General features: G+C 44.3%; 1 protein-coding gene across 1 annotated transcript in view; it reads right to left on the bottom strand.

Moving 5' to 3' along the window:
• The window catches only part of amph (amphiphysin), a 541,139-nt gene that overhangs the window by 189,502 nt on the left and 324,067 nt on the right, over window positions 1–27,570 (bottom strand). The window contains exons 7-8 of the mRNA XM_070890365.1: window positions 20,683–20,768; window positions 15,224–15,299 (exon numbers count right to left, since the gene is read on the bottom strand). Coding sequence (XP_070746466.1) covers window positions 15,224–15,299; window positions 20,683–20,768 — 162 coding nt within the window. The remainder of the gene's footprint in view (window positions 1–15,223; window positions 15,300–20,682; window positions 20,769–27,570) is intronic.

Genomic DNA, 27,570 nt, shown 5'->3' with positions numbered 1-27,570 from the left:
CCACCATGCTCGTTATATCCTCAAAGAATTCCAGTAAGTTAGTTAAACATGATTTTCCCTTCATGAATCCATATTCTGCGTCTGTTTGATTGCACTATTCCTATCTAGATGTCCCGCTATTTCTTCCTTAATGATAGTTTCAAGCATTTTCCCCACGACAGATGTTAAACTAACCGGCCTATAGTTACCTGCCTTTTGCCTGCCCCTTTTTTAAACAGAGGCATTACATTAGCTGCTTTCCAATCCGCTGGTACCTCCCCAGAATCCAGAACATTTTGGTAGTTTATAACGAATGCATCTGCTATAACTTCCGCCAGGCCCTACTTAGAGATATGTTCAAGAAATGTTATGAGTTAGACTTTGGAAATGTAGACAAAGCAGACCTATACACCCTAAACACTAGGGACAGCATGGGCTCGGGGAGACCTAGAAGGGGAATCATAAACGACATTTTTACTGCCTACAATACAGGATCTTCTGTTATAAATAGCCTAGATGACATAGCACTGCAAACACGGATAAACGGTTTAAAGAACCAATTGAGGAAAATCCTGAAACAAGAGAATACAGTAGTAGGCTCAGAACTACACGAGGACCAGGCTATGATTGTCCATTTAAAAGAAATAGTGGCTGAATTGGAAAAACATGCACAGACAGTGAATGCACTCATTCAAGAAGATAGAAACGCTTCGGACCAGGCTGCACAGAACGAGGTATGCGTACTGTATGGGGCATGGTTGTTGGGCGAGGGCCGCAACAACCTGGAGGATTTAAAACAAGGTTTCGTCCCTCATGGATCAGGAACAAGCACCTCGCAGTCCATCACTAAGCCCGTGCCAGCTCCGCCTAGCCTCTGAAGCCTGTCCCAGTAGACTATGGGAAATCTAACCACACTATTATGGGGATAGTACTAAGGATGCCGGTCATGGGTGGGACAGCCCGACCAGCACCGGTATACCAGGTGGAGAACATTGATTTTTTAAAAATTATTTCTTATTAATTTTTTTTGATTGATTTATTGGCTGATTTATTGATGTTTTTATCATTTATTATTGATGATGGCTCTTTATTTGTAAAACTGAAGTGTTTAATGTTTGTAAGCTTCCCTTTAAACCCCCCTCCCCCCCATTCCCTACGCCTGATTTGTAACCTACGCCTGATTTTCTAAGTGTAGACAAGGTTTTTTGAAGCTTACAAAAATCTTCACTTACTCCATTCTAAGTTAGTTTGGAGTAAGTTTTCACTGACGAAACTTTGAAAACAGGCGTAAGTGGCCGGACACGCCCCCTTTTGAAAAAAAAATTCTGTTCCAAAGTGAAACTGTTCTAACTGACTAGAACTGGAACAAACTAAATGGCGAGAATTCCGATTTCTAAGATACTCCGTTCGACACCAGTTGCTCCTAAAAATCAGGAGCAAATCATGGCGAAACTTGGGGCCAGAGTGTCACCACCAGTGCGCCCCACTACCAACATGGACACTTCTGGTGTCCGGTGAGTTACAGCAGTTTTTGTTCAAATCTGAGGCATCAGTTCAAGTGGCCCAGGAACGGATTGTCCCCATTCCTGAACCCTCCACTGTCCATCTCACTGTGAAGGAAAACATTACAAACCTGCAGGATTATGTTGTACATTTTGGCTATGCAATTCCCCCTCTCCCCGAACATCTTACCGCTCTGCTAAAAGCTGTAATTATCTCACAAAAACACTTCTACACTCTAGAACAGAAAACAATTGAGATAGGGAAAAAGATTATCGAGATCACAATTCCACCTTGATGGGACCTCTTCAGAAATATAGAAGTCCCAGTCTGGATCCGAATCGCTTCCCACATTTCAGTTATCTGTCAACTCGCGATTATTCTTTACTTATGGTGTCTCACTTGCTGAGTGAAACGCAGAGGCTGTCAGGTCAGGCACCAAAGGGTGCTGTACGATCCTTGGCCGAACTTGGGAATCGCGCAGGGAGGGGTGACACCATACTACCATGTTTAATTTGTGTTTGATTTTACCTGCTGTAAACCGCAAAATATCGAGTGTTGTAAGAGTGTTACTCAAAATGTGTTTGACTATGTACCTTTATTTTTACGGAACTTAAACTTGTGTTTGACTGTATACCGTTATTTTACTGTGAAAACCGAGTAAAGGAGGGGCAACGTACCTCCTCTATGCTGTAACTGAAGTATAATGATTGTATTCGCCTGTGAATTGCATTGCATTTTAAAGGGGGATGCACGTTAATGTTTATTTAGTATAATACGGGGAAGGTTGACTCCCAGGATTAGGAATTTTGCTTACCTTGTTTGACACTCAAGAGTGTAGAGTGTCACAGGGGGGACTGAAAGGTAAAAATTCACGGGAACCGCCCCCCCACCCCACCCCTCCAGTGTTTGGACTCATTGGAAAGGACATTTAATTTGGGACTATCTATCGGAAAGTTTGAAATCCTAAAGTGCTTATGGAAGAAACTACGAACTTTGGACTTTTAAAAGACAAATTCAAGTCTGTGGGCAGGCCTAAAGAACTAAAGAAATCCACTTGATTATTGGAACTGTCTGGGTGTTAGGACTAAGGTAAATTGTCTGGAGGAATGGATATTCGAAAACCTATCTCCACAAGGGGCATTTACATTACAACAATAACTCTGAGATGGCCAACCATCAAACTAAACCGAGAAAAGCCATCTTCAACATGAATAAGAACAAAAGGGCCCACTACAGCCTGTATGCGAAAACCAAGCACAAAAGGACATTGCGATTACCAAGCTAATATTTCCATCAGGAAACAAATTTAGAAATGCAACTCACCAAGGCACATTAACTTTTAACGAGTCCGCCAAAATATTACAAAGAAAAGTTAAGCCCGCCAAATTTAAACAAAGAATTCTGGACTGATTTGGCACGAAGATTAGGGCAGCTCAAACCGTATAACTGGCCCCTGTTTTAATAGAGGCTAGGCTGCTACTACCTCATGACATTCTGAAATGGGAGGGAGAACAGCCAGTTGTCGTGGTGCACATTGTAGGTAAAAAAAGGGATGAGGTCCTACGAAACGAATTTAAGGAGCTAGGAGCTAAATTAAAAAGTAGGATCTCAAAAGTAGTAATCTCGGGATTGCTACCAGTGCCACGTGCTAGTCAGAGTAGGAATCGCAGGATAGCACAGATGAATACGTGGCTTGAGCAGTGGTGCAGCAGGGAGGGATTCAAATTCCTGGGGCATTGGAACCGGTTCTGGGGGAGGTGGGACCAGTACAAACCGGACGGTCTGCACCTGGGCAGGACCGGAACCAATATCCTAGGGGGAGTGTTTGCTAGTGCTGTTGGGGAGGAGTTAAACTAATATGGCAGGGGGATGGGAACCAATGCAGGGAGACAGAGGGAGACAAAAAGGAGGCAAAAGCAAAAGACAGAAAGGAGATGAGGAAAAGTGGAGGGCAGAGAAACCCAAGGCAAAGAACAAAAAGGGCCACTGTACAGCAAAATTCTAAAAGGACAAAGGGTGTTAAAAAAACAAGCCTGAAGGCTTTGTGTTTAAATGCAAGGAGTATTCGCAATAAGGTGGATGAATTAACTGTGCAAATAGATGTTAACAAATATGATGTGATTGGGATTACGGAGACGTGGCTCCAGGATGATCAGGGCTAGGAACTCAACATCCAGGGATATTTAACATTCAGGAAGGATAGAATAAAAGGAAAAGGAGGTGGGGTAGCATTGCTGGTTAAAGAGGAGATTAATGCAATAGTTAGGAAAGACATTAGCTTGGATGATGTGGAATCTATATGGGTAGAACTGCAGAACACCAAAGGGCAAAAAACATTAGTGCGAGTTGTGTACAGACCTCCAAACAGTAGTAGTGATGTTGGGGATGGCATCAAACAGGAAATTAGGGGTGCATGCACTAAAGGTGCAGCAGTTATAATGGGTGACTTTAATATGCACATAGATTGGGCTAGCCAAACTGGAAGCAATACGGTGGAGGAGGATTTCCTGGAGTGCATAAGGGATGGTTTTCTAGACCAATATGTCGAGGAACCAACTAGGGGGGAGGCCATCTTAGACTGGGTGTTGTGTAATGAGAGAGGATTAATTAGCAATCTCATTGTGCGAGGCCCCTTGGGAAGAGTGACCATAATATGGTGGAATTCTGCATTAGGATGGAGAATGAAACAGTTAATTCAGAGACCATGGTCCAGAACTTAAAGAAGGGTTACTTTGAAGGTATAAGGCGTGAATTGGCTAGGATAGATTGGCGAATGATACTTAAGGGGTTGACTGTGGATGGGCAATGGCAGACATTTAGAGACCACATGGATGAATTACAACAATTGTACATTCCTGTCTGGCGTAAAAGTAAAAAAGGGAAGGTGGCTCAACCGTGGCTATCTAGGGAAATCAGGGATAGTATTAAAGCCAAGGAAGTGGCATACAAATTGGCCAGAAATAGCAGCGAACCCGGGGACTGGGAGAAATTTAGAACTCAGCAGAGGAGGACAAAGGGTTTGATGGAGTACGAGAAGAAGCTTGCAGGGAACATTAAGGCGGATTGCAAAAGTTTCTATAGGTATGTAAAGAGAAAAAGGTTAGTAAAGACAAACGTAGGGCCCCTGCAGTCAGAATCAGGGGAAGTCATAACGGGGAACAAAGAAATGGCAGACCAATTGAATAAGTACTTTGGTTCGGTATTCACTAAGGAGGACACAAACAACCTTCCGGATATAAAAGGGGTCAGAGGGTCACGTAAGGAGGAGGAACTGAGGGAAATCTTTATTAGTCGGGAAATTGTGTTGGGGAAATTGATGGGATTGAAGGCCGATAAATCCCCAGGGCCTGATGGACTGCATCCCAGAGTACTTAAGGAGGTGGCCTTGGAAATAGCGGATGCATTGACAGTCATTTTCCAACATTCCATTGACTCTGGATCAGTTCCTATCGAGTGGAGGGTAGCCAATGTAACCCCACTTTTTAAAAAAGAAGGGAGAGAGAAAACAGGGAATTATAGACCGGTCAGCCTGACCTCAGTAGTGGGTAAAATGATGGAATCAATTATTAAGGATGGCATAGCAGCGCATTTGGAAAATGGTGACATGATAGGTCCAAGTCAGCATGGATTTGTGAAAGGGAAATCATGCTTGACAAATCTTCTGGAATTTTTTGAGGATGTTTCCAGTAAAGTGGACAAAGGAGAACCAGTTGATGTGGTATATTTGGACTTTCAGAAGGCTTTCGACAAGGTCACACACAAGAGATTAATGTGCAAAGTTAAAGCACATGGGATTGGGGGTAGTGTGCTGACATGGATTGAGAACTGGTTGTCAGACAGGAAGCAAAGAGTAGGAGTAAATGGGTACTTTTCAGAATGGCAGGCAGTGACTAGTGGGGTACCGCAAGGTTCTGTGCTGGGGCCCCAGCTGTTTACATTGTACATTAATGAGTTAGACGAGGGGATTAAATGTAGTATCTCCAAATTTGCGGATGACACTAAGTTGGGTGGCAGTGTGAGCTGCGAGGAGGATGCTATGAGGCTGCAGAGTGACTTGGATAGGTTAGGTGAGTGGGCAAATGCATGGCAGATGAAGTATAATGTGGATAAATGTGAGGTTATCCACTTCGGTGGTAAAAACAGAGAGACAGACTATTATCTGAATGGTGACAGATTAGGAAAAGGGAAGGTGCAACGAGACCTGGGTGTCATGGTACATCAGTCATTGAAGGTTGGCATGCAAGTACAGCAGGCGGTTAAGAAAGCAAATGGCATGTTGGCCTTCATAGTGAGGGGCAGGGAGGTGTTGCTACAGTTGTACAGGGCCTTGGTGAGGCCACACCTGGAGTATTGTGTACAGTTTTGGTCTCCTAACTTGAGGAAGGACATTCTTGCTATTGAGGGAGTGCAGCGAAGATTCACCAGACTGATTCCCGGGATGGTGGGACTGACCTATCAAGAAAGACTGGATCAACTGGGCTTGTATTCACTGGAGTTCAGAAGAATGAGAGGGGTCCTCATAGAAATGTTTAAAATTCTGACGGGTTTAGACAGGTTAGATGCAGGAAGAATGTTCCCAATGTTGGGGAAGTCCAGAACCAGGGGTCACAGTCTGAGGATAAGGGGTAAGCCATTTAGGACCGAGATGAGGAGAGACTTCTTCACCCAGAGAGTGGTGAACCTGTGGAATTCTCTACCACAGAAAGTAGTTGAGGCCAATTCACTAAATATATTCAAAAGGGAGTTAGATGTCGTCCTTACTACTCGGGGGATCAAGGGGTATGGCGAGAAAGCAGGAAGGGGGTACTGAAGTTTCATGTTCAGCCATGAACTCATTGAATGGCGGTGCAGGCTAGAAGGGCTGAATGGCCTGCTCCTGCACCTATTTTCTATGTTACTATGTTTCTATGACACACTTTGCCATACAACCAAGACCACGCTGATGTCATCAAGAAGGGAGAGAAACCAACGCGACAGTTGTAAACTAACTTCTGCAGCCTCGAAGTCCTCAAGTCCTGAAGGAAGAACATTACCATCGTGGCAGCAACCGACCACAGCCAACATGGTACCAATGAAAAACCACCGCGATCGACCAAACTCAAAACAAAACTCCAACAGAAAGAAGCCGAAGAATCGAAAGTTTCCACGCTACAATCCAAGCCCTGATTACCAACAGGTGAAAACATTACCTAAAGAGACTTTGAACCTATTTGTAACAAAGGAAACCGGGTACTTACCCCATATATCCAAAACGCACCTTACCGCATCAGCGGACTCAACCCACCTGAAGATTGCGTAGTAAGACGTCTTCTCCGACATTCGGGGTATGGCAAGCAGAACCTACAGAATTCAATGAACCCCGAAATCGCGAACTACCGCTAACTGACCAGAAAGGATTGGTAAGCATAATCCCTGACTGTCCTGGAGTCTAACCTAGCTAGGATGAGGTATTGAGAGGTGGGAGGTGTAATTTTTACTGAAACCCCCTTTGAATGTGTAATGTATTGTTCTTTATTAGAATGATTATAAATTTGACATTGTATTTTCTTGTCTGTAATAAAGTCAAAGTTCTTTTGCATCAAACCAGTTGTCCTTTGCACTTAATCACACTCCCCAAATAAACCCAGAGTCTAGAACCCAAGGAAGTGGGAGTGATTCGAACCGCTCAAGTAGGTCAGAAGTGAACCTGACCCCCGGGACCAACCCCTTACACTTCATCAACATTGGATCTATATCCTGGAATTCCCGATTTATCACTATTGTGGGAGTACCATGCTCATAAGGGCTGCACCAGTTAAAGGAGAAAGCCCAACACAACCTCTTATGGATGGGCAATAAATCTGACCATGGAAGTTTCGCCCATATACTGAGAACAATTGTTTTTTTAAATAGTTGTGTAAAGTATTTAAAATGTCTTTATTTAACCATTTCAGTCTAGATTTCTTTACCAGCTTTCCATCTCTTGGCAATATTAAGAACTAAAAGCAGTTCCTGGTGTAGTATAGAACCGTCAGACAATTGATCCTAGTCAAGGCACATCACTGAACTAGTGAAGGAAAAAAAAAGTCAGGTATGATTGAACGAGGGTGAGTGTAAGGGGTGGCTACTGAGACACGGAATGTGATCATGTAGATGGAGAGAGAGGGATGGGTAGAGGTGCAAGGTAAGTTTATTACTATCTAGTGACCACTGTGACCATTGTTAGTGCATGTGTGTGAACGTTGGAAGCAGGGTGGGGAGGTGGGGTGGAGAGGTAATTGAGTGAAGTTATTCACATAACAGACTGCATTACATCAGAGGTCCTCTTTTTAAAAAGAATGTATTTTGGGAATGCACAATTTTACACTGTGTATATTCAGCAACATTAGGGCCATGATTTCACCTACCGAGGCGGGCTCACTGCAGCCGAGGAAGGGGGCGGACTGCGACCCTGCTCCTGTCTCCATGTCGGCTTCCCCCACAACTTTCCCCTAATAGTGATTGTTAAGCCCACCCTGCAAGGTTCCCGGCCAATTAAAAGGAAGCAGGTCTGACGATGTCATTTGATTACGTGTCATCGGCCGATTCCCTTAAAAGGTCCATGTCCACATTCATTTTGACATTTGTGCTGTCAGTGTTCTACAGCATTGAAGTGCTGCAAACACTGACAACGACTGCACAGAGGTGCAGGGCTGCACCCAGGCTCTCCCATGACTCCCTCCATATGCTTATGGAGGGAGTCACAGCACGCAGGGAGGTTCTCTTCCCTTCCAATGGGCAGAAGAGACATTACCAGGAGATCAACGTAGCCTGGTTGCACATTGCACAGGACGGCACAAGCAGGGATGTTGTCAGGAGGACCTAGTTGCAGTGGTGCAAACCTCTCAATGATCTCAGTGGATCACGAAACGTTACTGCGAAGGCACACTCCACCTCATCCTGCTGGGCCACTTATCGCATCCCCATCACTTTGCCTTCCCGACCTTACTCCTGCACATCCTTTAAACACGAACTTACTTTGCACCTCCACCCACCCTTCTCTCTCCATCTACATTATCACATCCCCATCTCACTAGCCACCCCTCACACTCATCCTCGTTCACTCATATCAACTAACAACACACAAGGGTAGGCACTTGGATCTTTCAGCCAATGTTCATGTAAAGTTTCTATTAATGTGTTGCCAAACATTTAAATCTTTATTTTCAATACTTTTCCTTCTTGGACAGATTTGTGTACTCCTTTGGAAGTGGCTAAGTGAGCTGTTGTGAATGGTGAGACATAATGATACCCCTGCAATGGCAATGATTGTGAAAGGAATTGCTTGGGCATTGCAGCGATGCTTTATCGGGCTGGTGTGGGCTGGTGACAACCTGACGCATCATGTGGCAGTCAGGGTGTACAGCATCAAGAGAATTAAATCTGGCCATGGTGCAGCCATCCCTGGCCTACCGGACAGCAATGTGGTCATGTGCTGATGCCGTGTCCTGTGCAGCATCAGGTGATTGCAGAGAAGGTTGGTGTTGTTCTGGTGATGGTGGTGTGCCTAGTGACGTTGGTGTTGGTGCTGATCGTGGTGGGATTCTGAGGACCAAGGTGAGATTTTCTCAAGGGCATCGATGTTGCTGGTATAGATGGCAGCTGAAGTTGAGATGACAGAAGCAATCTGTCAATGGTGAGAGAGCTTGCTCCAAACATTTCCAACCTTCTTAAACATAGAAACATAGAAAATAGGTGCAGGAGAAGGCCATTCGGCCCTTCGAGCCTGCACCACCATTCAATATGATCATGGCTGATCATGCAACCTCAGTACCCCACCCCTGCCTTCTCTCCATACCCCCGATCACTTTAGCCGTTATACTACATCTGCCATGCATTTGCCCATTCCAAGTTCCCCTGCAGCCTCTTAGCATCCTCCTCACAGCTCGCATTGCCACCCAGCTTAGTGTCATCTGCAAACTTGGAGATATTACATTCAATTCCTTCGTCTAAATCATTAATGTATATTGTAAATAGCTGGGGTCCCAGTGCTGAACCCTGCGACACTGCCTGCCATTCTGAAAAGGACCCGTTTATTCCCACTCTTTGCTTCCTGTCTGCCAACCAGTTCTCTATCCACGTCAATATGTTACCCCCCAATACCATGTGCCTTAATTTTCCACATTAATTTCTTGTGTGGGACCTTGTCAAAAGCCTTTTGAAAGTCCAAATACACCACATCCACTGGTTCTCCCTTATCCACTCTACTAGTTACATCCTCAAAAAACTCTAGAAGATTTGTCAAGCATGATTTCCCTTTCATAAATCCATGCTGACTTGGACCGATCCTGTCACTGCTTTCCAATTGCGTGCTAATACATCTTTAATAATTGATTCCAGCATTTTTCCCACCACCGATGTCAGGCTAACCTGTCTATAATTCCGTTTTCTCTCTCCCCCCTTTTTTTAAAAAGTGGGGTTACATTAGCTACCCTCCAATCCATAGGAACTGAACCAGAGTCCATGGAATGTTGGAAAATGACCATCATGCATCTATCATTTCTCGGGCCACTTCCTTAAGTACTCTGGGATGCAGACGATCCGGCCCTGGGGATTTATCGGCCTTCAGTCCCTTCAATTTCCCTAACACCATTTCCTGACTAATAAGGATTTCCCTCAGTTCCCCCTTCTCGCTAGACCCTCGGTCCCTTAGTATTTTCAGAAGGTTATTCGTGTCTTCCTTAGTGAAGACAGAACCAAAGTATTTGTTCAAATGGTCTGCCATTTCCTTGTTCTCCATTATGAATTCACCTGATTCTGACTGCAAGGGATCTACATTAGTCTTCACTAATTTTTTTCTCTTCACATATCTATAGAAGCTTTTGCAGTCAGTTTTTATGTTCCCTGCAAGCTTACTCTCATAGTCTATTTTCCTCCTCCTAATTAAACCCTTAGTCCTCCTCTGCTGAATTCTAAATTTCTCCCAATCCTCAGGTTTGCTGCTTTTTCTGGCCAATTTATATGCCTCTTCCCTGGATTTAACACTATCCCTAATTTCCCTTGTTAGCCATAGCTGAGCCACCTTCCCTTTTTTATTCTTACGCCACACAGGGATGTACAATTGTTGTAGTTCATCCATGTGATATTTAAATGTCTGCCATTGCCGATCCACTATCAACCCTTTAAGTATCATTCTCTAGTCTATCCTAGCCAATTCACGTCCCATACCGTCGAATTTTCCTTTCTTTAAGTTCAGGACCCTAGTCTCTGAATTAACTGTGTCACTCTTCATCTTAATGAAGAATTCTACCATATTATAGTCACTCTTCTCCAAGGGGCCTCGCACGACAAGATTGCTAATTAATCCTCTCTCGTTACACAAGACCCAGTCTAGGATGGCCTGCTCTCTAGTTGGTTCCTCAACATAATGGTCTAGAAAACCATCCCTTATACACTCCAGGAAATCTTCCTCCACAGTATTGCTACCAGTTTGGTTAGCCCAATCTATATGTAGATTAAAATCGCCCATGATAACTGCTGTACCTTTATTGTATATGTCCCTAATTTCCTGTTTGATGCAATCCCCAACCTCCCTACTACTGTTTGGTGGTCTGTACACAACTCCCACTAATGTTTTCTGCCCTTTGGTGTTTCGCAGCTCTACCCATAGACACATCATCCACGTTAATGTCCTTCCTTACTATTGCATTAATGTCTTCTTTAACTAGTAATGCTACCCCACCTCCTTTTCCTTCCTGTCTGTCCTTCCTGAATATTGAATACCCCAGGATGTTGAATTCCCAGCCTTGGTTACCTTGGAGCCATGTCTCCGTAATCCCAATTACATCATATCCGTTAACAGCTGTCTGCACAGTTAATTCATCCACCTTATTACGGATTGAGACTCAGAGTCTTCAGGTTTGTTTTTTTAACATTCTTTGTCCTTTTGGAATTATGTTGTAATGTGGCCCTTTTTGATTTTTGCCCTTGATTTCTCTGCCCTCCACAAAAGCTGAAAAGTCTATTCTAAATCTTGAAGGCTTCAGCTTCTAACATTGGAAAGTGAATAGCTGTGAAATGGTAGCTTTTATACCACTTTTGTAGCTGTCACCTATTCAGAGCAATGGAATATCATTGAAAAGCCGACTTACATACCTGACGTGATCCACGAGCATCGTGAAAGTACCTTTCAACAACCTCGTAACGATTTCAATTGGCTCACCCGCTGCTTAGTGTCGGGTCTGTAAAGCGCAGGCAGAGCCGGCACTTGGGAAACTGACATGGAGGCAGGTTCGGAGCGGGACAGCGAACCCACCTCCGAACGCACCCTCTGAGTGCTGGCAAGATTCCGGCCTCGGTGTACTAAACTGACATGGAACCGAAGAGCCGATCAAAACGCAGCTACCATAATGCCGCTGAGGCACACAATAACTAGCTGAACATAAATGGTTCACATCGGTCAGTCTACCCATAGCCACAGTCTGTTATTTTGTGCACACTCTGCATGCCTTTTTCCTCCACCACACTCCCGGGCCACTGGAGTCTGCTCCACTTTCACAGATTTTCCATGCTGCCTCACCTGCTGATCATTTTCAGTATTTTCTGCTTTTCTTTCAGATTTCCAGCAACTTCCAGTATTTTGCTTTATGTTTGCAGTTAAACATAATTTACTGAGTAACTTTCTGGAATTGCAACAGTTAAGGAAAACAATACATATTATTCAGACGTACTAGAGCAAGCCTAAAGGTGAAAACCTGGACAGATGTGGATGACAGAGATTGATGAAAGCATTTCATTATTCACATACACAACTCACATTGCCAACGGAGTTGGCCAGCAATTGAAAGGTTTTTTTAAATTACTCTCAGGATGTGAGTGACACTGGTAAGGCAGCTTTTATTGCTCATCCCTCCTTGCCCTGAGAAGCTGACATTGAGCTTTCTCCTTGAATGAGAGCAGTCTCTCACAATGATTGTACTCTCACAATGGTGTTAACGAGGGAATTCCAGGGTGAAAGAACACCAATATATGCCCAAGTCACGACGGTGTGACTTGACCATAACTCGGAGGTGATGGTGTTCCTTTTCGATGGTAGAGATTCCGGGGAGGAGGCAGCCCAGATATAAACACATCAGATGGTTTTGGGGCCAATAGAAATGAAAATCGGGAGAGCTATATAACAGGCGACTGATCCAATATTGCCTATTTCACACTATTAGCCAAAGTCAAAATGACCCCCATGACTCATGGAGTGGTGCCAGATTGGGTCCTAAAATTTGCTCCCATAATGACAACAGATGGTACGGCCTGTGCCTGGTCAACAGCAAGCGCCAGCAGCGGGTATGTAATCGGCCACCTTCAGAATGTGACAACGACTTTGGGCGACCGGTGGAAGGGCATCAACAGGCAATGAGTAACCTTGAATTAGCCAATGCCATTTGCAACTGCAAAACATAACAAGTCAATGAAGGAGCAACCACGGATAGTTCAAAACACAACACTAGGATCCATATTTCTGCCTTAAAACGACGTGAAGGACAGTCACAGGAGCTCAGATGAAGGCCGACTGATGATGATGATGCTGATTACGACATGATTCAATGTGTGTAGCCCAACTCAGAGAGATAGATTGACATAACGCATGTCCCAGAATATATTTACATGTATGGAAAATGTCTATCTCATAATGTCAGAAAATATACCCAAGTCAAGCGTCAAGAAACTATAGGGTAAGTTTTTTGTTCCTGCTCTTCCAATGCAGAGCCTCACCACTTCATCTTCATGCCAAAAATTTATGCAGACATTATTAATGAACAGATAATCAAGGGCTGATTTTTCAATATGCACTGCTGAAGGGTGAGACTTTGTGATCGATTTTAACCCCTACCCCTATCCGGTGGGAATAGTGAGAGGAGTTAAAATTGTCTGGGTCCATTTACAAGTCAATGAAAGAGCAGCCACGGACAATCTGAAACAAGGCCGGATCTTTCCTGGCCAGCAACATAATGGGCCAAAAATTCCAGCCTCGGCGAGTCTGTACGAAGTGCACACGGACCCGGCAAGGCCTCACAAAAGCCAGTTTTCGGGGCGAGATGCACATGCGCAGAAAACCGGCTTTTCTGATCTGTCAAGATTTCTCTTGACAGATCCTCCGCATCCCCAGGAAAAGGACATCCGTGCGGGAGAGATTGGGCTATTTGCCCAATTCATGCCCACTGAATGTCCTTCAAATTTTTACGCCTGGTAAAAGCAGGCATATAGCTTACTTTTGCTAGCGTAAGAGTTTTAAAACATATAAAAATTAAATTTAATCATTAATTTTTATGTTAAAAACCCTGTCCATTAAGGTAAGTTTATTTTTAACCCTATTAAGCACGTTAAAAAAAAACCAAAATAGTTTTTTTTTTCTAAAACATTTAACAACATTTAATTTCAATTAATTTTAAATATGTGAGGTGTTTTTTTTATTTATTATGTTGTGTTTCTTGTTTTAGGAGGGTTTTCTCATTGATAGCAATGGGAATTCACACAAATGGAGATTCTATTTTTATCAATGAGAATACTACCGAGTGATTGGTGGTCCAGGCACATGTGACTCCAGCATTTCCGAATGTACGGGGACGTCATCTCCCCATACGCTGCACAGCGAGTGAAGGTCTCTGACCGGAATCGAAGGTGCCTGTGTGACCACCAGGTATTTTCGTTAAAAATTTTCGGGTTGGAGGCGTTCATCCGAAGGAAGCCACCGACCGCAATTTTACCCCCATTACCTTCACTTGGTCGAGGCTCCAACTGCAAGCAGGTCTGGGCCTAATTTAAATCTAAAATCTGCGGCCCGATCTCCACACCGAACTAACTGCCTAGTTACATTACAGATCCATAATCTGACTGGGTGAGGCTTCAAATAATTAACACTTTAACCTGCATTTACTGATTTATTCTTCAGTTTGCCATTGTAAAAACCTTACAACTGAATGTGTCCTTCGCCTGAATGCAATATGAGATGAATGAATGGATCTCCTATGCATTTACAATCCCCGCCACTTACACCATGTGTGCTTATCCTGGACCGTAACAGTTAATTGCAAAGATGACACTTATAATGCATTAAGCGCACCGGCAATTTCGGGCAGTTCAAGCAGCTGGTCGCACCTCATTAAAGTGTGATTATCTGTCATTAAGTCCTTTCAGGCAGCCTCATCGCCTTCAGTCACCTCCCACCACAGTGTCCTGCCCACCCCCCCAATCCTGTAGCCTCTGGAACTCCTGTATTGCTGCTTAGAAACAAGTGACAAAGATGAAAGATACCATCTGTCACAGCCTGGTGAAATGCAAGCTGTAGGGGGGGAGGGGACTGTATTGGAATAAAAGGCAGGAATTAGACAACAATATAAATTAAACAAATGAAAGTTGAGATAAATGGGATTATGACCGCTGCATACTTCAGCTCTGTTCAACTCACCAACATTACAGAAGATGAAACTGACCAGACCGTCTCTTTCTCTCTTGTTTGGATGAGTATCGCGGTGTGAGTAATAGCGCTGGGGCATTTAGACAGTGCAGGAAGTGGAGAGGCAGAGAATGATAATTCCCTCTGCATTTAGAAACATTTCTTGGTTACACCAGCCACTGTGTATAGCGGGCAAATTGCATTGACACCAACCGCGGTGGGGACTGTATAAACAAACAAATAATAATCTGCTATATTAATGAATGGCAGCCCTCTGAGAAGCTTTTTCAATGCCATATCACCTTCAGTATCTCTGGAGCAATATCTACTCACCACTGCAATCTCCTTGTGAAATTTCGACTCTATACAAGTAATGTTTCTGAAGGTGTTGACATAGAAACCAACTCGGCTGTGGAAGAAAAAACAAATGATCATGAAACTCATTCCCCTTAATTCATACATACCCAAAGAACATGAGACTATATCATGTGATTATTAATAGCGGGCATACTATTGTTTTTAGAATTCCAGACATAGGCCTTCACACACTGAGAGTGAATATTGTGAATTCAGAGACGTGGGCCTATGGTTTTACTTTCGAATGTATCCCATTTCTCCTTCCACTTTTATAAATTTCAGAAAGATCTTTAGATATAGAAAGTGCTGTAGAAACACAGACCTCTCAAGGCTTCATAAGGCTTCCATCTAGCCTGCTTTCCTGTTGTCCTAGCGGTTATATCCAATCAATAATGTGTTTCTCTCCAGGAAAACAGAGTGAGATAGAATTTACATGGGGGTTTTCCCAATCTCCCACTTCAAGTCTATAACGTTGGGGGAAGATCGGTGAAACCCCAGTTGTTTACAGTGTTTCTCCAGAGTATTCACCGACCTTCCGCCAAAGTTCCTATGGGAGATCAGGAGAACTCCAGCGGAAATAACTGGTCAGTATCTGTTTTCCTCAGCTCAGTTTATTCTGAATACCCACACTACAAATATAACACATTTTAGAAAAGTAGATTTTTTTATTTATATATTTTGAAAGTGCTTCTGAGTGTTGATTTTCTATCATTCCTTCCGCTCGTCCTACATTGTTGTGACATCACTGTCCAAACCATGGGTCTGGCCGTTGTTTGGGCAGGGGGATGGGGGGGGCGGGGGGGAAGGACGACAGAGCTTAGCACTATTTGTTTGCCCATTATGTCTGTACCAGCTTTTTACCCAAAGCTCTGTATCTTCTTCTGCTTCAAATATGTATCCACTTTTCCTTCAAAAGTTGCAATGGTCCCTGCACCAACCAATCTTTGTGACAAAGCATTCCAACAATCCTCTGCATAAAGAAATGTTTCCTACGACCTTTCCTCACTCTCAGTGACATATGTAAATTGATGACCCATCATCACTAACTCCCAAACCTTTCCTTAATCACCCTATTAAAACCATTCAGAATTTTAACAGCCACTACTAAATATTCTCTGAGTCTTCTCTGCTCAAGTGGAAACAGTCCCAGTATCTCAAATCTCGCCTTGAAATTTTAGTTTCACATCGCTCGTTTCATCCTGGAGAATCTACACTGTACACTCTCTAAGCCTTTAACATTCTTTCTATAATTCAGCATCCAAAACCCAACACAATATTCTAGCTGTGGCCTAGGACAAATTTACCATTACCTCTTTTAGTTTTTGATGTTACTTATAGGACTCGATTTTTTTCTACCGAGACGGGAGAGAGGCGGACAATGTCCGAGGTGGGCTGCGACCCTGCTCCTGGCTCCTTGTCAGCTTGCCCCATGACTTTCCCTAGATTGGGCTTGTTAAGCCGGTCCTACGAGGTTCCTAGCCAATTAAAAGGAAGCGGGTCTGATGACGTCATCTGATGATGCTTCATCAGCCGGTTTCCTTAAAGGGACCATGCCCACATACATTTTGACAGTTGTACTATCAGTATTCTGCAGCATTGAGGTGCTGCAAACATTGAAAAGCATTGCACAAAGGTGTACAGTTGCACGCAGGCTCTCCCATGACTCCCTCCATATGCTTATGGAGGCAGTCACAGCATGCAGGGAGGTTCTCTTCTGTTCCCATGGGTGGAAGAGACCTCCCCAGGACACCAACGCAGCCTGGTTGCACATTGTACAGGAGGGCACAAGCAGGGATGTCATCAGGAGGACCTGGCTGCAGTGGCACAAACTTTTCAGTGATCTCAATAGATCACAAAACATTACTGGAAAGGCAACAGTCAATCTCATCCAGCTGTGCCACTCTGCCTTCCCTACCCTACTCCTGCACATCCTTACTCACACCAACTTACCTTGCACATCCACCCATCCATCTGTCTCTATCCACATTATCACATCCCCATCTCACTAGCCAGCCCTCACACTCACACTCATCCTTGTCCAATCATACCAAGGGTAGGCAATGCTGATGCAAAGTTTCTGCTAATGTGTTGTCGAGCATTGAAATCAATATTTTCAACACTTTGCCCTCTTGGACAGATTGGTGTGCAGCTTTGGAAGTGGCTCAGTGAGTTGCAGTGAATGGTGAGACATAATGGTACCCTTCCAATGGTGATGAGTGTGAAAGGAATGGCTTGGGCATTTATTGTCTTGGTGTGGGGTAGTGCTAACCTGGTACATCATGTGGCAGCCAGGGTATATGGTGTCAAGTAAAGTAAAGGTGACCATGGTGAGGCCATCCCTGGTGTCCCGGGCAGCAATGTGGTCGGGTGCCGATGCCCTGTGTCCTATGTAAGTAGCTTTGCCCCTGGTGGTTTCGAATCACCCCCCCTTACAACAGTTCTAGACAACGGAATTATAGCGGTGAACAGAAATACACAGTTATAGCCAGATCTTTCGGTCTCAACCATCACAATACTTTTATTCATGTTAAAGCACATACCTGCACCCAGTAAAACACGCCCTGGTGGTGTAAAATAAACAAACACAGTACAACACACAACCCTGGCCAGTCTGAACAGACCCCTAACGTAAAGTACCCATGACTAAAACACCCCTGATCGGATTCAAAATTGCACCTCCGAATCTGTCCAACAGAATTGTGCATACACTTATGATCCGTGCAAAAACCTCCCCACTAAACCCCTAAGGCTTGGTTGGGACACACGACATCCCTTCACACTATGCAGTGGTCGTAAAGATGCGTGGGCTGCGATAAATGCTCACCGATTACCCCTCTGGCTTTCTCGCTGCTTCACCCGATGAGACATATCTTCTGATTCTGTACCAATCTGTGGTATTCAAGTCCAGTCTCAAGGTCAGCTTCCCCGTCGAAATAGCGAGGCTCTCTTTGCTCATGGATGGTGTTTCTTCTCTCCGTCCCAGACGGTGTGCTCAGTCCTTGTGCGTTGAACGAAGCGAGTAAGTGTAGAAGAGGGGAGAGAGAGCGAGAGAGATGGCAGCAGAAACCATCGCTCTTATACCTGCAAAAAATGCTACTTCTTCGCGCCAAAAATCAGTCCTTCGCCTGAGGCAGTGCAACTGAAAAGCAAAAGAGTTACCTCTTGGGACGGTGTCTTTGTCAACTGTCCTGTACCTGGATAAGGCTCCAACAAGTCTGGGTGGTCAAAAAACTTCCTTTGTGTCTTGAGCACTGACCAATCTTCTTCATCTCTCACTGATTACATGACAAAGGACCCCCGCCATCAACCACCTTCCTGCCATTTCAGCCATTGATTCCTGCCCATCTGGTGTGTATTCCTGTGGGACATGTTTGGAGCTGTCCCACATCAGGCTGTCTGCCCTTGTGCAATAACAGCCAAGTTCCAAAACTTAAAGTCCAAAAGTATAAGTACAAAAGTTTATGCTTTTGCTTTTGATGTTTTTGCCGAATTCTTACACCTGTGCAGCATCAGGTGATTGCGGAGAAGGTTGGTATTGTTGTTGGTGCTGCTGGTGTGCCTGGTGATGATGGTGTGCCTGATGATGTTGGTGTTGGGGCTGATCGGGATATTCTGAGGACCAAAGTGAGATTTTTTCAAGGGCACCGATGCTGATGGAATAGATGGCAGCTGAAGTTGAGACGACAGAAGTGATCTGTCAATGCTGAGATAGGTTGTTCCAAGGAGGTGACACCGGATAAATAGTTCACTGCAAAAACTTCAAACCTCCATAAAGCTGAAACATGTATTCCAAATCCTGAAGGCTCCAGCTTCTAAGATTGTAAATTGAACAGCTGTGAAATGGTAACTTTTATACCACTTCTGCAGCTGTCATCTAGTCAAACCAATCCAGAGTGGTTGAGAACCCCACACACTTACCTGACATGTTCCCCGAGGGACGGGAACCTCGTAAAAAAACTTGGCAAAATGTTTGCGACCTGGAAAAATGCTGCTTAAGTAGCTTTAAGTGGCTTCTTAACTATCTTAATTGACTGATATGCCGTTTAGTCCCGGTTTTGCAATCCCCACGCAGAGCCGGCTCTTGGGAAATTCACAAGGAGGCGAATTCAGAGCGGACTTCCACCCCACCGTCAATCATTTTGACAGCGGGCCCACCTCCAAACCCGCACTCACAGGGCTGGTAAGATTCTGGCCATAAAATGTCTAAAATGCTATTGACCACCTTTTATGGCTTTATCTACCATTTGAGTCTCTTAGTCTATCGGTTCATCTATACTCTTAAACATCTTTCAATTGAGTGTATACTCCCATCTTATTTTCGTCCCACGATACATTACTCACATTTCTCCGCATTATATTGCATTTTCCACCTGACTACCCATTCCACTAATTCTGTCGCCATTCACTGGGGGGTGGTCCAAAGTGGCCCATTGTAGCTCTGCTTCTGTATTCCTCTTTTCTATGGGCAGACATGAGATTCTGCTTGGTGTCTCCCCATGACAGCTCGGCTGAGACCAGTAAAACCATGGGTAAGTATGGGCAAGAATGCACTTCTTCCCACTCTATACCACAATATGTTGGTAGCCCAAAGTGTTGTGTCACTGTGCTTTTACTAAGGGGGGAATTTTAACTCTACCTGCCCAGAGGAAACCAGATCGATAGGCAGGTGAAATAGCCTAATTAGTTGCCCACCAGGGTAAATACCTGTGCTATTTTAACCTGTTCCTCTGACCAGGTCGGAAGGACACCCGCTCAAAATGGGTGGGGTCCTTTTTAACATATGCCTGCCGAGTCCCGATAACATCACAGGAGCAGGCCGCAAATTTTATTCGGACGCCTGTGTGGGAAACGGCAGTGAGTTTCCCATCAGTCCAGCCCAGCACGGGAGTGGATTGGGCCCAGAAGAATGTTGAAAGGGTGAGTTTAACATTATGTTTTATCACTTTCTTTGTAGGACCAGGAACTACATCGAAATCTTAGGTCTTCACGGGGACCTCTGCTAGACAGCTCAGCAGCCGAGCCCAGGCATTTACTTGCTTGGTGGGTGGCCTCTGGGTCACACAAATCTTTGCCGCTTCCCGCTGACTTCCTGCTTGGAATTGTTGGTAATTCAGCCGGCAGCATTTAAATGAGACCCAGGAGTTAAAATATCCTAAGGTCTTTTTTTTTTTTTCTGCAACACCAAGGCTTGCCCAGCCCAAACCCAAACCGAGTGCCACCCTACCCCCAATTAAAATCAGGCCCATAATGTTGAATTCTGACTAAAAGGACAGAACTTGGGATGGACATGCTAAGCTACTGGAGACAGTGACTTAATCAGCTTCAATGATGTGAAGAAAATCTTGACTTTTCATTGAAGATATACAAATGAGAAAGGTAAAACATGCTTTTAGCTAGCAAGCTTTGCGCTCATGAGAAAGAATGGAGTTCAATACCTCGACCACAATGATGGCAACTCATCCTGTAGGTCAGTATTTAGTTCCTCAAAGACTTTCTGTGCCTTTTGATACTCCTCTTCTGCCTAAAAAAAAAATCAAGATTATTGGTGTTTTATGTTGAAGATGATATTGTTTTCATTGCAAACATTGCTGGAAAAGTGAATACAAAGAACTCACAACCTTTGCATTAATGCTGAGCACATGATATGTAACCAATCAAAAGAGGGCTCTCCATCAACCTGTAGCAGAGATTGGGGCAATTGTCCTCATCATTATTTTAGTTTCTCTTCCAACACAGACTAGACCTATAGTTACAAAGCTTAAGATAGTGGTGGGATTAGTCTGTCACGATTCCATTGCATTTCAGTTTAGTCCTCATTCAAGGTTCATACAACACTGTCACTTGTACAAATGAAGCTGGGCTCTGGTGACAGTAAGATTTATATTTGAAAATTTCACATCAGTGCAACTTGTGAGAGGCTTCGAGCTTTTCTGCAATGCAATCTGAAACCCATGTCCTTGTGCACTAAATTAATCCTTAAACGTGATATTAAACGGAGGTTACATGGCAAGTTCACCACATTCTCCTGTCTCTCCCAAAACGTGGAAAGTGCTGTACCATTAAACCAATGCATACAGATTCAAATTACTGGATCAGATTTATTTCCGCAATTCTTTGATACTATCTTTATATCCTAGTGAACAAGTATCCCCAATCAACATCATTAAAAAAATTATCTGATCATTTATCTTATTTCTGTTTGTGGGACCTTGCTGTGCGCAAATTAGTTGCTGCATTTCCTACATTACGATACTTCATTGGCTGCAAAGGACTTTGGGAGGTCTTGAGTTGGTGAAAGGGGCAATAGAAATGCAAGTCTTTCTTATATGCTGGAGCTCTAATGGGGTAATTTTGACTTTGGGTATTATCGCTCAAAACCAAAAATTGCCCCCTAACTTACCCAGGATAGAGCTCTGAATACACCTTGAACAACTGGACATTCAATGGATGCCATGAGCACTTTATAAACCAGGTATGATACGGCCCTCGATTTCCACACCCTGCACTCTCCATTCCAAGTGTGTGACAGTCCCCTTCCAAACAGAGTCTCTCCACTTTGCTCCATCGTCAGGTGGGACCCTGACTCTGCATGGTACTTGCACATTGTTAACTGTACACTAGGGGGCCCCCTGATGAGAGTAAGCACATTGTAGCAATTACACTTCTCTTGTATTCCTTTGATATTTTTTGACGGGAATGTTTTAGTGGGTCTGAAAATAAAAGTGTTTTGTTATTCCCACACCAATTTGAGTGGTTATTCAGATGCAACATGGACCTACACTGACAGTCAGCATTATTCTGAAGCTGGAATCGCTCTGCACTAAAGCGAAACTCACAGTGTAAATATTGCCCTATTCTTAGGTACTTCATTGTTTGAATATCATCCTGCTCAGTCAGGTTCATGGCTGTTTGCCAACTTCATGGACTGACGCTAGGCTGGAAATTCCTGGGCTCTGAGGATGCATCAGTACTGTTATCTAGGTGGGCAGGTAAATAATTTACACCAACTCTTGGTCCTCTTTTTATACCCAACTGAAATTGCAAAGGTTATGATGCCAGGCACACAAATTACACCCACAAATAGTCGGGCGTATTATGATTTATTTCCCTCCTTTGCGCCCTTCACCTAAGCGCTCCTGACATCCATTATTTAAAATTCATTCATGAGATGCGGGTGTCGCTGGCAAAGCCAGCATTTATTACCCATCCCTAATTGCCCGTGAGAAGATGGTAGTGAGTCGCCTTCTTGAACCGTTGCAGTCCGTGTGGTGAAGGTACCCCTATCATCATCATCGGCAGTCCCTTGAAATTGAGGAAGATTTGCTTCCACTTTAAAAGTGAGTTCTCAGGTGACTGTATAGTCCAATGCGAGAATTACAGTCCCTGTCACAGGTGGGGCAAACAGTGGTTGAAGGAAAGGGTGGGTGGGGAGCCTGGTTTGTCGCACGCTCCTTCCGCTGTCTGCGACTGATTTCTGCATGCTCTTGGCCTGACTCGAGGTGCTCAGCAACCTCCTGGATCCTCTTCTTCCACTTTGGGTGGTCTTGGGCCAGGGACTCCCAGGTGTCGGTGGGGATGTTGCACTTTATCAAGGAGGCTTTGAGGGTGTCCTTGAAACGTTTCCTCTGCCCACCTGGGGCTCGCTTGCCGTGTTGGAGCTCCAAGTAGAGTACTTGCTTAGGGAGTCTCGTGTCGGGCATGCGGATGATGTGGCGCGCCCAACGGAACTGGTCAGTACTTCAATGCTGGGGATGTTGGCCTGAGCGAGAGCACTGATGTTGGTGCGTCTGTCCTCCTAGACCTCCTTAACTGAGACTCTGTCTTCAAGGCGAGTGCCCTCGACTCCATCCCGAAACATGCTACCCACCACCATCTCAGCAAAACCCCAGCCCTGCACGAAGTAGAAAAGGCCATTCGTCAACTCAAGAATAACAAGCATCAGGAGCAGATGGAATCCCTGCCGAGGCACTAAAGCATGGCGGTGAAGCACTATTGGCATGAATGCATGACCTCATCTCCCTTATCTGGAAGGAGGAAAGCATGCCAGGAGATCTCAGAGATGTCATAATCGTGACCATCTTCAAAACAGGGGACAAGTCCGACTGCGGTAACTACAGAGGAATCTCCCCGCTGTCAGCCACTGGGAAAGTCATCGCAAGAACCCTCCTCAACCTTCTTCTCCCTGTAGCTGAAGAGCTCCTCCCAGAGTTGCAATGCAGATTCCGTCCACTAAGGGGTACAATGGACATGATCTTCACCGCGTGACAACTCCCATAGTTAGGTCATGAGTTCCAGGATTTTGACCCAGCAACGATGAAGGAACAGCGATATATTTTCAACTTACGATGGTGTGTGACTTGAAGGGGAATTTGGAGGTGATGGTGTTCCCGTGCGCCTGCTGCCCTTGCCCTTCTAGGTGTTGGGGATCACAGATTTGGGTGGTGCTGTTGAAGAAGGGATGCTAAAGGTTTGTGAAAATTTAAATTTTAAAAGCAACTTTCTGTCGTGTGATCAAAATGGATCAGTTGCATTATGGACAGCGGCAAAACTGAAGGCTGGCTAATCCACCACTCCCACCTGAGGTTCCCCAAACAGATCGGTACCCAACTATTCAAATACCCCACAATGCCAGATTTGAGACATGCTGAGGAACGCACCCCAAAACCACCCCCAAAAACCCACAAGAGCAACGTCAGGGCTTCTGTCTTTAAGAAGGACCTTTGGGATGAACCTTCAGGTGATCTCTGATGGGGATGAGGATCGATTTTATGAATGCACTCTATCGACAAGAAGCCTCACCCGATGGTCGTATATCAGAATATTACATAAGAACATAAGAAATAGGAGCAGGAGTAGTCCATTTGGCCCTTCGAGCCTGCTACGCCATTCAATAAGATCATGGCTGATCTGATCTTGGCCTCAACTCCACTTCCATGCCTGCTCACCATAACCCTTGACTCCCTTATCATACAAAAATCTGTCTATATCCACCATAAATACATTCAATGACCCAGCCTCCACAGCTCTCTCGGGCAGAGAATTCCAAAGATTCACGACCCTCTGAGAGAAGAAATGACTCCTCATTTCTGTTGTAAATTGACGACCCCTTATTCTGAAACTATGCCCCCCAATTCTAGATTCCCCCATAAGGGGAAACATCCTCTCTGCATCTACCCGATCAAGTCTCTTCAGAATCTTATATGTTTCAATAAGATCATCTCTTATTCTTCTAAACTCCAAGAAATATAGGCCCAACCTGCTCAATCCTTCTTCATATGACAACCATTTCATCTCAGGAATCAACTGCGTGAACCTTCTCTGAACTGCCTCCAATGCAGTTCAATGCAGTATATCCTTCCTTAAATAAGGAGACCAAAACTGTACGCAGTACTTTAGGTCTTATCAATGCCCTATACAGTTGGAGTAGGACTTCCCTACTTCTATACTCCATTCTCCTTGCAATAAAGGGTAGCATTCCATTTGCCTTCCTGATTACTTGCTGTACCTGCACACTAACTTTTCGCGTTTCATTTACAATAACCCCCAGATCCCTCTGTACTGCAGCATTTTGTAGTCGCTCCCCATTTAAATAATAATTTGTTTTTTTATTTCTCCTACCAAAGTGGATAACCTCACATTTTCCCACATTATAATCCATCTGCCAAATTTTTGTCCACTCACTGAGCCTTTCTATATCCCTTTATAGATTCTTTGCATCCTCCTCACAACTTGCTTTCCCACCTATCTTTGTATTATCAGCAAATTTGGCTATGTTACACTCAGTTCCTTCATCTAAGTCATTAATATAAATTGTAAATAGTTGAGGCCCCAGCACTGATCCCTCTGGCACCCCACTAGTTACAGTTTGCCAACCTGAAAATGACCCATTTATCCAGACTCTCTGTTTTTTGTAAGTTAGCCAATCCTCTATCCATGCTAATATATCACCTCCAACCCCGTGAGCTCTTATCTTGTGCAATAACCTTTTGTGGGGCACCTTATCGAATGCTTTCTAGAAATCCAAATATATGACATCAACTGGTTCCCGTTTATCCACCGTGCTCGTTACATCCCCAAAGGACTCCAACAAATTTGTCAAACATGATTTCCCTTTCATAAAACCATGCTCACTCTGCTTAACTGCATTATGATTTTATAAATGGCCTGCTGCTATTTCCTTAATGATAGACTCCAGCATTTTCCCAATCACAGATGTTAGGCTAACTGGTCGATAGTTTCCTGCTTTCTGTATCCCTCCTTTCTTAAATAGGTGTGTTACATTTGCGGTTTTCCAGTCTGCTGGGATCTCTCTAGAATTCAGGGAATTTTGGTTGATTACAACCAATGCATCCACTATCTCTGCAGCCACTTCTTTTAAGACCCTAGGATGCAGGCCATCAGGTCTCGGGGTTTGCCTAGTACTTTACCGAGATATTGTGATTTGGTTGCAAGGCCAATGAATGAATATAATTTAAACATGCTCCTTGCACAGCTTGAGCTTGCAAATGGAGCGAGATGAAGGAGCCCCACAGAATATTGCATTCCTTAAAGGGTCGCTGCTCAAAATTAAAGGGATGCGGACACTTAAAACTAAGTGGCTGTATCTTGGAATATGAAATGCTGGAAGTCTTTAATGACAAAAAAGCTTTTCAGGAGATTCAGCCATTGCAAAAGCTGAGTAGGAGAAAAGAAGTATTAAAATGTACTACATCAGTGTTTGAGTGAAACCCCCATCTCACCTGAATCAACCACCGAGCACAAACTAAATACACACTGAGGCATTACTAGGATGAATCAATCTATGCACTTCCTCTTACCAGTGACTGTCAGCGATATTAGTTTCTGAGCCCTTAACAAATTCACTATTTAATGGCGGTCCTAACACATTCATTTTAAATGGGTTAACAGACAAAGAAATGTCATCAGGGTTCATGGGTTATTTAGTTGAGCAGTGGAATGTAGCATTGTCAAACCAACACTTTAAGGGAGATGCTTTGAAAAGAGTCTTATTTCTCCTCTATCAGCTGACTCTAAAGGTCCTAGGTGAAATGAATTTGTATGGTTCTGATTGGGCACGGGAGTACAACACAAAACTGGCCATAATTCTGAACTAGATGGACAATCTCACTTCAGGCAAGCCTAATTTGGTGTACAAATGGGGGAAACAAAGCCACATATGGTGCGCTCTTTTGAGGTTGGGACTGAGTTAACTTGTTGGGTTAGTGTTATGTATGTAACCCTTGGCAACCTGTATCACACCATCACCAGAGGGCCTACCTGTTGGAGTCCCAAGGGATCCCAGCATCCCTTGGGAGCACTGTATATAAGCAGGTCTCCCACGCTGTACCAGCACTCTGGAGTCCAATTAAAGGAGCTAAGGTCACACTTACTCATTGCATATAGAACTCAGTTTCATCCTGTAATATGAGCATAGTAATTGCCGATGAGGTAACGAACAACCGCACAAAAATGCAAAGAACTGTTGGTATCCTGGAGAAGTTCTCGGAAGGGGACATTGGGAGGCCTTCGTGGAGAGACTCGACCAATACTTTGTGACCAACGAGCTGGAAGGGGACGATCCTCCTTACCATCTGGGGCAACAACCTATGGCCTCATGAAGAACCTTCTAGCTCCGGTGAAACCAACAATCAAATCCTATGAAGAATTATGTGCACTGGTCCAGGAGCACCTAAATCCGAAGGAATGCATTTTGATGGCAAGGTATCGGTTCTATACGTGTCAACGGTCGGAGGGCCAGGAAGTGGCGAGTTACGTCGCCGAACTAAGGCGCCTTGCAGGACATTGCGAATTCGATGGATTCCTTGAACAAATGCTTAGAGACTTTTCTGTGCTTGGTATTGGCCATGAAGTAATCCTTCGCAAACTATTGACTGTAGAAACACCGAATCTGAGCAAAGCCATAACGATAGCCCAGACATTTATGTCCACCATCGATAACACCAAACAAATTTCGCAGCATAAAGAGGTTTCGGCCAGTACTGTGCACAAAGTAACGTCGTTTTCGAGCAGGAATATACATGGCAGAACGTACCCGCTGGTTGCTGCTGCACGACCTCAGATGACCCAGAGTCCGCTATCAATCGTAAATGCGAGGTACTTAACACCTTGTTGGCGTTGTGGAGGTGATCATCGGGCTCATCAATGCCGCTTCAAACACTATGCATGCAATGGCTGCAGAACACTGGGACACCTCCAGCGAATTTGCAGTCGAGATGCAAACCCTGCAAACCACCACGTTGCAGAGGAAGATCGATCCATGGTGGATCAGGCTAAACTAGAGACTCGAACCGAGGAGGCAGAAA

The sequence above is a fragment of the Pristiophorus japonicus genome, chromosome 1 (assembly GCF_044704955.1).
Source record: "Pristiophorus japonicus isolate sPriJap1 chromosome 1, sPriJap1.hap1, whole genome shotgun sequence".
Lineage (NCBI taxonomy): Eukaryota > Metazoa > Chordata > Chondrichthyes > Pristiophoridae > Pristiophorus > Pristiophorus japonicus.
Note: the sequence above shows the minus strand (reverse complement) of the source record. Positions and strands in the feature narration are given on the sequence as shown.